The sequence below is a fragment of the Athene cunicularia genome (assembly GCF_003259725.1).
Source record: "Athene cunicularia isolate RWA chromosome 1 unlocalized genomic scaffold, athCun1 chr1_part2, whole genome shotgun sequence".
Taxonomy (NCBI): Eukaryota; Metazoa; Chordata; class Aves; order Strigiformes; family Strigidae; genus Athene; species Athene cunicularia.
The window spans coordinates 10,340,491-10,351,708 of NW_020799092.1; the positions used below are offsets into that span (position 1 = coordinate 10,340,491).

At 37.1% G+C, this 11,218-nt stretch overlaps 1 protein-coding gene across 2 annotated transcripts in view; it reads left to right on the plus strand.

Moving 5' to 3' along the window:
* EPS8 (epidermal growth factor receptor pathway substrate 8) overlaps positions 1 to 11,218 on the plus strand; it is a 139,370-nt gene that overhangs the window by 102,354 nt on the left and 25,798 nt on the right. For both annotated transcript variants that reach the window (XM_026867839.1, XM_026867840.1), the window contains 5 exons: positions 855 to 981; positions 1,343 to 1,431; positions 5,005 to 5,079; positions 5,665 to 5,813; positions 8,141 to 8,324. In XM_026867839.1, coding sequence (XP_026723640.1) covers positions 855 to 981; positions 1,343 to 1,431; positions 5,005 to 5,079; positions 5,665 to 5,813; positions 8,141 to 8,324 — 624 coding nt within the window. The remainder of the gene's footprint in view (positions 1 to 854; positions 982 to 1,342; positions 1,432 to 5,004; positions 5,080 to 5,664; positions 5,814 to 8,140; positions 8,325 to 11,218) is intronic.

Here is an 11,218-nt window from a genome sequence, read left to right on the forward strand (position 1 = left end):
AAGGGGGGGGGGGAAAGTTGATGTAAAGTTTTCTGCTGTGAAGGGCTAGAAATATAAGTAATTATTTTGTGTGGTAGACCAAATTCAGCAAACTACAAAAGGATAAAAAAATTCCATCAATTTAGTGGGATTTAGATATGTGCAGTATCTGGAAAGTAAGCACATGGTCGTCTCTGAAGACAGGTGGACTGTGTGTGTGTACAATGTAAATTTTTCTTGCCTATAAGCAGCAACTTTGGGCAGGTTCTGTAATGTATGTGATACCAAGTATTGCCCCATTTGTCAATTGTAACTTTCTAATTTTTTACTCTCCTGTTGCCCTCAGCAACATCAGAGGGTCTTGAGGAAAGCGTGTTGGGGCTTGCTGCGTTGGCGTATATGTTTTTTTTCCCCAGAGGCTCATACATTCTCCTACACTTGCTCTTTGAAAACAATTCTTCAAATATCACTTCTCTATAAATCTGACATTCAGCAAATAGCTTAATACTTTGTACTAAAGGAGATTATGAAGTTATACTGTTTAATTATTTGAATGGACAGCGTTTTCCTAAATTTTTTTCATGTGCTGTGAGAGAAATTGTAATGTGTGAACAAATTGTGTAATTTAAATCTGAAATTAATAATCTTCTTGATCATATTTTAAAAACTTCCAGGGACCTAAATTTAAAAAAAACCTAGGATTTCAAATACTTTGCAGGTGTGTAATGTTAAGAACATAATGAATCTAAATATGGAATGTTCTAGCATGAACTTTGTTCCAAGGAAGCTGTTGATGTCTGAGGGTGCGGTCATTTTGATTTCCATAGTATTTCTGCTATAGATTCTGTAGAGAAACTATTACTTTTCTCCCATAGCAAATTCTGAACCATATTTTGGATGACATTGAGTATTTTGTTACCAAACTTCAAAAAGCTGCTGAAGCTTTTGCTGAACTTTCAAAGAGGAAGAAAACTAAGAAAAGTAAAAAGAAAGGACCTGGAGGTAGGAGTTCTTACTGCATACAATTCTGTTTCTCTAAGGATCACTGAAGTAGTTAGCAAGTGTGTCTTTTTTGTGTATTTTTTTCATTAATTTAGTAATTTTCTTTCACTTTGAGCACAAAAAATCCTATTCAGTATATTCTTAGAGGGAAAGCTATGAAAATTATTTTCTTGAAGTCAGTTGGGAGTGACTGTTTATAGAGATGTGACCACAGAATATGCTCACTGTCAGGATTCTATATTTAAAATTTCTGTAAGTTGGTAACTTTAATATGTATTTATGTGTTTTATTATTTCTGTAGTATTTATAGAAGTTATATACCATATAAATGGATATATAAAAATCTCATTTTGTTCACCAGAGGGGGTTCTTACTCTACGTGCAAAACCACCACCTCCAGATGAATTTGTTGACTGCTTCCAAAAATTCAAGCATGGCTTCAATCTTCTGGTAAGTGACTGCTAGTGGATGTGGTGGTGTGAGGCATGTTATAACAGTTTTTTCCTGGCATAGCTGATGTTAAGTATAATGCAACCTTTGTTTTCCATACCACTGCAAATTAATTTGTGTGTCAGTTTTCCTGCATTGGTTTTCCTATGTCTTATTTGACTAGTATGAAATGATGAATTAAAATTATGGTGAAAGATGAAGAGGAGAAGGAGGAATCAGTAACATGATAGATTTGCTTCATAGTTATTTTTAAGTTGTTTTTTTCTAGAGGTTCTGACTATTGCTGGAGGTGTGGATGCTTTATTGTTGACACCCTGAGGAGGTTGCAGAAGGTCATCTTGTCTTTGGGAATTCATTAATGAAGTTTTCTGCCTTCCACCTAACTTTCCTGGTGCCTTGTCCATGTAGAGAAACCTTGTGGGTGTTAAATGCCCTACTGCTGCCAGCTGTGCAGAGGTGGTCAACAGCATCCAGGCAATTGTGAACCTAAGTCTGTGTTGTCTTGGCCTCCACTGCTCTTTCAGAAGGAGCAAAGCCACAAGTATCCTCTTCAAGAATGCTGATATACCTGGAAATGTAATCTTGTTTGGTCCTTGGCTGAAACACAGGAAGATAGCTCAGCTGATACTTGACTGGTCTTGGACTTTCACCTTTTCCTTCTCCATCCAAAGTTGAACTGAGGCAAGAGCAGGGCTGGCCACCTCTGCCCAAGGGTTGGCCTTTGAGCTTTGGGATGCTGCTCCTCAAGTTCTCTACACAGTGACTAGATGAGCATATTTTTTTTTTCCAGCATTGTTATTTCTTCTTTTCCTGGTTCTTCAAAGCCTTTTACTGGGGAAATTTGAGTTCAAGTCATAAAAGAATTTCTAGGAACGTCTGTGGGGATGTCGGCTCTGTTGCATGCTTGCCAGCATCACCAGCTGTGATCTTAATTTAGTTTTATTCAGCTATGCCCATCAGAGTCTCTGTGCTTGTTGCCATCATTACATAGGACCTTTCTGACCTCAGAACACTCCATCGACAAATTGCTGTCGCTTTATAGGTTCTCAACAAGCAGAGATGCTAATTCAAGAGACTTCTCCTGGCATCTCCTCTTCTGCAAGTGCTATGAAAAGAAGGCAGCAACTGGGACACTTTCAAAGCATTTACTTTCAGATACTGACTGTCCCTTCCAATTGCTGAGGAAGCTATGCCAACAGAGAAAATTGTTCTTACATTCTCTGAGTCAAATCAGCTTTTTTCTTCCTTTGGGAACAAATTCTGATTGCAGGGCTGTGGGAGATATTTAGAAATGTTAATGTCTAATTTTTTTTAAACCCTATATTAAATTCTGTGATTTTGACGCTAAAGGACTGCTGTTTTGTGAGGGACAGATGTCTTAGAATATGCTGATCTTCTCAGTAACAGTGCTTGTAATGTTGATTTTTTTCCATTCTTACTTCTTCCCGGGTTATGCATTTAAATTATTTTTTCACCCAAGTATAATGTGTCCATCTTTGAGTCTTTATCTTCTGTGCAGGATAAGAAGCAGTTCTTGTTCTGGTGCTCAGCAGCATCTAGGACCTGGTTTCTAATGTTGCTCCTGAAGAGCTGCGCTGTAACAGTGCTTTACTTCAGCATCATGGCAGGAGCCACAAAAGCCTGAAATATCACTTCCTGGTGCTTTATGCCAGACACTGAGAACTGTATAAAATGAAGAATCTAGTTTAAAAATAAAAGGAGTACCTAGGAGAATAAAATCTTTGCCAGTAGAATGGAAACTTTTAAAACACTATGCTGGAAGCTTCTAGAAAATGCCTACCATCTGTCAAAAAAAAAAACTTTAGAAAGACCAAAAGTAAGTTGTTATGACTGAATAACAATGTATAGAAAGTTACTAGAAGTTAAAACACATCCTCTTCCTTTCTTCATTTGGAGGCACGCTCTTGGAAGGCTAGATGTAAAAGTAGAATACTGATAGCCAAAAGCAATTTAAGGAACAGACAGCAAGATGCAATAAAAAATACTATAACTTTTTTAAAAATACATTCTAGGATGCTTCTTCTAGAGCCTGCAGGGCCAATGAGTGATTAGTAAATAAAAGAAATTCTCCATGAAGCGATACAAGAGAAAGTATATGTTGTTTTTTTTTTTAAATGCATATACTTGGAAAAGCTTGATAGTGGACAATGTGTTAATGAAGAACTTCTTTTTTTTTTTTTTTTTTTAATGAGGAGCACAAGAGATTATCTGTTTCAAATTGAAGAACTGGTAATGGATTAAAGAACAGCAAATCAAAATGCCAAGTTACAGGCAGATGAATAGACACCCTGATTGAATGGGTGGGCACTGTTCATCCATCTATTCCAAAAACTTAAGTCAGAAAACCATACAGTATGGTGTGCAACCTCTCTCAAACCGCCTTTCGTCCAGGGGGAGAGAAGTGGTTAAGGTAATTATGATAATCTTTAAAATAATTCCAAGGTTCTGAGACAACCAGGTACCCCTGAGGTACTCACACATGGGATGCAGCTTGTAAGCAGGTATATTAAATTGTAGAAGAAGCAAACATGCATCTTGCAGATCAAAACAATGTCTACAAATCCATCAGTTCTTTGATTTTGTTGCTTTGGATTTCCAAAACACACCCAGCAAGGTTGCACACCCTGAAGTTCTTAAAGATGCTGAGTTACTGTGAGGTTGAATTTAGTTTCTTAAGTTCTTGTTTGGTGAAATAGAGAACAAAATACAGGACTAAAATGCTGGTTCTCAAAGTACAGTAATTGAGCAGGGAATTCCCATACATGCCTCTGCAGAGGCCTTTGCTATCCCAACATATTTACAGGTGTTCTGGCAAATGGGGAGTGTAGAGTCTACAAATGTAGAAGTATCTCATGATAGCAGATAAAGTGACAGATGAAATTCAAATTGATAGATATGATAGTCATGGATAGGTGGGGAAAAATCTCATATGTAAAACAAGTCAGAACAAAATGTTGATGTAGTACAGATTCCTGTGAAGATATCATCCATGTTCAGTGGTGATCAACCAAGTAAATGTTAAGAATCATTAGGGCAGAAAAAAGAAAATTAACAAATAAAGAGGATCAATATGCTGCTGTGTTTCCTGGCCTTATTTTATTCCCAGTGTAGCAAAATTGAAGAAGGTACAAGGGAGGATAATAATGTTTGAAGGGATTACTTTAGCTTGGAAATGATCAAAGAGAGGAAGAATGTAATAAATCTGTAAATGGTTATGAGCATCACTGGAAAAAAACAAATAGAGGATTGCCCAGTTTGCATTTCGAGAAGAACTATCGAATACTAATGAAACTAAGAAATGGCAAATTTCCAAAGGAGATGTTTCTTTACAAAGCACATAATTCATTGCAGAACTTCTTGTTTTGCATGATAGGTGATAAAGATATACATGAATTCAAAAGCAATTTAATGAATGAGCACTTGCACTTAGCAGATGTTGCAAAACACCGGATTTAGGTGGACCTGTGGCCAGAATGGCCATTCCTGTGTGAAGTATTTATTGTCACAGAAGTTAAATGCTTCTTAAAATCTATCATTTTCCCATTCCTTCAGGCCAAATTAAAGTTCCATATCCAGAATCCTAGTGCAGCTGAACTGGTTCATTTTCTCTTTACTCCACTACATATGGTAAGGTTTTATAATTTTTTTCTGTGTTTTTCTTCAGAACTCTTGTATTTATATTCTCTGTAACCTTTTCAAGGTTAGCAAGATTTAAATGTTGTATCTCTGGACAATAAGGAGAAATGTGTGTATCTCCTAACGAATCCCTCTTTAGAAAATAATTTATATCATTTTCTGAGTATAGTCCCATCTATTAAACGTCTTTAACTTTGTGTATTACAGTTTGCCATTATAATTTTTCATTAACAGTAAAAAATTGGGATATTTTATGTAATGCAGGAGGCTTGAAAGCATACCATATGTCTATTTAATGGATGTATAGTTTTCTTCAGTAGAGCAAAAATTGTATTGCCAAAAGTGGGTCTAAGTATAAGATGGTTGGTCACCCAAACAAGAGTTCTGCACTAAATTTTTTAGTTAATATGTAGGATATTAAGACACATTATTAGCTTCTCAGAGTTTTCGGGGTAGGGTGTGGGTTTTTGTGAGTAATAAATGTTCCCTAGCAGTGCTGTAGGTAACTTACATTAACAGTAACCTTCTTACTGACAACGTGTATGTTCTTTGTATTATTTTAATACTTGCATTTAGGTGGTACAGACAACAGGAGGTCCAGAACTTGCTGGTACAGTACTAAGTCCCCTCTTAACAAAAGATACTATAGACTTCCTACGATACACTGTCACCAGTGAGGAAGGACAGTTATGGATGTCATTGGGTGACACATGGACCAAAGCCAGGTGAGAAAAAGCGTTTGCGTACTTTAAAGATGATCTCTAAACTCGTTTATTGACACAATCTTAAACAGGTTATCCACCCCTCAGTAAAAGCTCAGTATTAATTTGTTAGGCTTTGGACTCTTCAGAAATGTGAAGTTTTTGGAAAGGAACTCTCTAACTTCAGAGGGATTTGGGAGTGGTTTGATTTTAGGGGTCTCAACGAGGGAGAAAATGCAGAAATTTCTGTTTTGTCTGTAGTATTGAGAATGTCTTGACATAATCTCCTGCATTCATTTTTTATTAACTGTCCCTTGCATGTTTCCAGTTGGTTTTCCCCATTATTTTTCCAAACCAATCTGGACTCATTAAAAATCAATTTGAAGAAGCTGCAATAAAAAGTGACAAAATATTGAAGAACAGAATACAGATTTCTATTATCAATTTCCTATAATTATCAAAACTAAAAAGTGACAATGTCTTTACTTGTTCAAAAGCATCATAATGCTATAAGAAAATGCTTATAATTTAAAAAAAAAAAATTATTGGCTGAACCATGTTACATGTGTATACCCTACATAACTCATTTAATGGATTCATTATTATGGTTAGGCTTAGCTAAAAATTCACTGGTTTACACATTTGTTTTTTTGAGTTAAGTATATGCTTTGAAATTACTTAGGTAAATAAAACATGCAAAGTGCATTTTAACTCTGTAATCTGTGGTAGATAAGTACATTTGATGATGATTAAGTAAGCAATCACTTGGGCTGGAAATGCGTAATGTATTTTGTGTTTATTCATCCTTGCTCTTAGATTTCAGACTGGAACATGAACATCTACCAAGTGGTTTTCTTTGATTAATTGATTGATTGATTAAAAAGTAGTTGAGTGTTTTGCTGGTAAGGGAGGCTGCATAGAAAGTCCTAGAGTGACAAACAGACAAGATTTTTTTTTTAAAAAAAAAAGAAAGGGGGGGGACAAACATTCTCAAAGTAGGGAGAGTGATGTACAGGTATTTTCCCTTCCTTGGTCTCACTCTGCTACAGGACCAGGAATGTCCAAATTCATCCTTTGGGCCAGTGTTCAGTCTGCTACTACAAAATGAGCTGGAAACAGGGATTGCATCTGCTTGTGATTGCCAGAGAACTTACCCCAGCAAAGCAAATTTGCTTGCCTTTACTTGCTTCAGGCTCTGCTGGCTTCATAGTAGCTTGCAGTGTGACTGGCAGTGGAAATTGCCTCATAGCATTGGAGCCCTGTGCTAAGAAAAATGGATCACTGGGTAAAATAATGGGCTCCTTGTCTTGGGAACTACCATCATCATTCGTTTAGTCCATCCTGAAAGAAGTTATAAGGGAAAGAGAAGTATCTCATGTTGGGTAGTGAAGAATAAAACATTTAGAATATAGTTGGCTGACCTGTGCAGATTAGAAATGATGGTCTAATTGATCTCAGTATCCAGAGGTACACTGTGGTGTGGTGTAGCAGGAGAGGTGAATGATAAGGGTTACTGACCTAGCTCAGACCTGCTAATGGGCTAATAATTACTGACTACTCTTGAAACTTGTATGACTCAAAGCATTTGTCCCTTAATTTTCAGCAGTCTCAGCTACTAGACTGTTAAAATACTGTAATGTACATTCCCATTTCTACTTCCACTGTGAAGATACAGTAATTTATATTGTGGGGTAGTGTGTTATGTATAGTGCAAAGGCAGAGCAGGAAAGCATTAATTTAGTTTTGTATTAGAGTAGGGAATGCTAATGGAGCTCGGAAAAGTAATACAGTATTTTAAAATTGCCAATCTGGACTACAAACCAGCAAATATGATGATAATTATGTCTTGGAGCATGAAGAACTGGGGGTTTGTTAATAAAAGCTATGGTTTAACTTTTTGGTTTAGGTGTAGCTAGGCCCCCTAAGCGTCCATTCTTCATACCCGCTTTTAGACTTTCTTATAAAACAGGCTGTTTCTTTGAAGTCTTTTGTCTGGTGCTTTTATGCAAATAAAGCATTGCAATTTTTCCCCTCCAACAGTTAAAACAAATCCTGATTGATTCTTCTATTACTCATCTTTTGCTACAATACAGAAGTTTATTGTGTTTTACCACAGATATGTCCTTACAGCAGGAGCAGTTTCTTTTTGCGTAGCAGAGTGGGGAGCACAGTTGTGGTCAATAAATGTGTTCTGCCAGTTTTCTGTGTTCTAGCACAATACTCCCTGTACTGTAATCCTATCCTCTCCTCTATACTAATAAACATTTTAAAGCATTTCAATTTTTAGGAAATCTATTAAACCAATATTTGTGTGGCCCTTGACACAGATCTCTAATTTACTTTCAATGCAGAGCGGACTGGCCCAAAGACCATTTTATTCCACCTTATGTCCCCCGTTTCCGAAATGGTTGGGAGCCTCCTTTGCTGAACTTCATGGGAGCTCCAAAGGAGCAAGAACTCAATAATCTGGCTGAGTCAGTGGCTAATGTTGCAGAGCAACAGCGAAAGCAGGAATTGAAAAGACTGTCAACTGAGGTAGGTTATCTGTGGCAGTGTTTTGTAAATTAGCTGAAGGCAGCACGAACTGCTTCCTTCATAAAGGCAATATTCTGTGACATTGTTGGAGTAACTATGCTCTGACATCTGCTACATCAGTACAAGTTCAGTATACTTATATAAAAGTTATGTGAAACCAAATACCTGTTCAGCTATCAAAAATGCGACTAGGAAAAATGTAAGGTTTTTTGCCTATTGCTCTCCTTGAAGTTGGTACACTTTCCCACCTCCATTTGGAGGACAGTCCAAGTCTCTAAGGTTCAGTTTGATTCTTCACCTTGTGCTTTCAGTTCCCATTGATTTTGATTACATATACTTTAGGCAGAATTTGAAACAAAGTGTTCTCAAATGTGCATCCTTGCACAGGCACATGGGCAAAAAGAAAAAAAAAACCCACCATTTTTTAGGGAATTTGTTATTTAAGCTGCTTCTTCACCAATGTGGAATTTAATATCCCCTTTCATTAATTTCTTGATACTCTCACTGTATTGCAAGAAAGCGTTCAAAGGTGCTATCAGAGTAATGCCATGTCAGGTAATTTAGGCCTACATCTGAAAAACAGCTGCCAATTAGACAAACTACTGCATAGGAATAATTCCCCATCCTCTTCTCCTAAATGTTTCTCAACAAAAATTCTACCTTCTACTTTTTCAGTAGAGTTGGTGAGAGAATGTTTTTGTGAAAATGGTAAGAATATATGTGGATTTTGTTGCTTTTTATTCACAAAAAAAAAAACCTATCTTTTTAAACATACAAGTTTTCATTATGGAAGATTTTTGTTGTTGGGAGGACATAAACTTTAGTTTAAAAATTTAACTTATTTTTCTATTCCAGTTTTAGTTTAAATCAAGTGTTAGTTAGGTAGTCAGTTATGTCCCCTGTTAGCAGCTGTGATATGGAATTACACCTAAGAATTTCCTGGGTTCAGTCCGTAGTCTTTTCTATCTTCCTTGAGCAATCCACACCAGTACTATATTTGGAGTACATCTTAACACAATGATGCTGGATTTCATCTTAATTTGATAATATTTTAGAATATGTATATATATAACATTTTTATCTGTTAGTGGAAATAATGCACATACGGAACAAGATTCAAGGGAATAATTATTGTCTGTTACAGGATGGTGTTTCTTTGCAGAGCAATTCTCTTATTGGAGGCAACAAAGCCTCCCCAGAAAAAGTTTATCACAGAATCAACTAGCTTGGAAAGGACCTTGAAGGTCATCTAGTCCAACCATTAACTAGCACTGACAGTTCCCAACTACACCATATCCCTAAGCACTACGTCGACCCTACACTTAAACACCTCTGGGCATGCGGACCCCACCATCTCCCTGGACAGCCCATTCCAACACCTAACAACCCCTTCTGGAAAGAAATACTTCCTCACATCTAGTCTAAACCTTCCCTGGCTCAACTTGAGGCCATTCCCTCTTGTCCTATCACTTGTTACTTGGTTAAAGAGACTCATCTCCAGCTCTCTGCACCCTCCTTTCAGGTAGCTGTAGAGGGTGATGAGGTCTCCCCTCAGCCTCCTCTTCTCCAGACTAAACACCCCCAGTTCCCTCAGCCGCTCCCGTACGACCTGTGCTCCAGACCCTGCACCAGCTTCGTTGCCCTTCTCTGGACACGCTCGAGTCATTCAATGTCCTTTTTGTAGTGAGGGGCCCAAAACTGAACACAGGAATCAAGGTGCGGCCTCATCAGTGCCCAGTACAGGGGTAAGGTCCCTTCCCTGTCCCTGCTGGCCACACTATTTCAATATCAAAACTGCCCATGGAAAGCTTGTCGTAATAAAACCTTGTTTTAATGAAAATTTCCATTAGTAAAACAAAAAAAGTCTACTCACCTACAGAGACAAGCAAATTGCCTAAAAAGTCTGCCAAGCAAAGGAGGATAACATGGTACATATTTGGTTACTTAAAGCAGTTTGGCTTTATGCCTAACAAGATATACAAGAATAAATATGCCAAATCACAATAAATGTGAGAAAAAAAGCATTTAGTGAAGTTAATGGGCACAGTAATGTGAAATGTAGCTGTTGCCACTGCTGTCACCCCCTTGCCAAGTCATCTCCCCAAAATGTCTCATCAAACATTGTCTCAGTGTTTCACTGCTGCTCTGTGTCTCTGTGCAGGTTTTTTTGTTTACATTGTGCTCCTCCGAATAATAATAAAAAATCTCAAAGCCAACCAACCAACCAGAGACAAAATAGTACGGAAAAAAGAGGAACGTTAATTTTTATCTTCTGATGATTGAAAAAAAATTATGATTTAGATATATAAGTTCAAACAAATTTGGAGGGGGAGTATACATTGAGGTATTTTGGCTGCTCATGTTTCAGGGAGTTGATTTCATTCTTTTTCATGGTGGTAATGTTGGTTGGATTGGTAATTGTTTGTGCCAATTTAGCCTCTTAATCTTCAAAAGAAAAAAAATGAAATCAACTCCCTGAAACATGAGCAGCCAAAATACCTCAATGTATACTCCCCCTCCAAATTTGTTTGAACTTATATATCTAAATCATAATTTTTTTTCAATCATCAGAAGATAAAAATTAACGTTCCTCTTTTTTCCGTACTATTTTGTCTCTGGTTGGTTGGTTGGCTTTGAGATTTTTTATTATTATTCGGAGGAGCACAATGTAAACAAAAAAACCTGCACAGAGACACAGAGCAGCAGTGAAACACTGAGACAATGTTTGATGAGACATTTTGGGGAGATGACTTGGCAAGGGGGTGACAGCAGTGGCAACAGCTACATTTCACATTACTGTGCCCATTAACTTCACTAAATGCTTTTTTTCTCACATTTATTGTGATTTGGCATATTTATTCTTGTATATCTTGTTAGGCATAAAGCCAAACTGC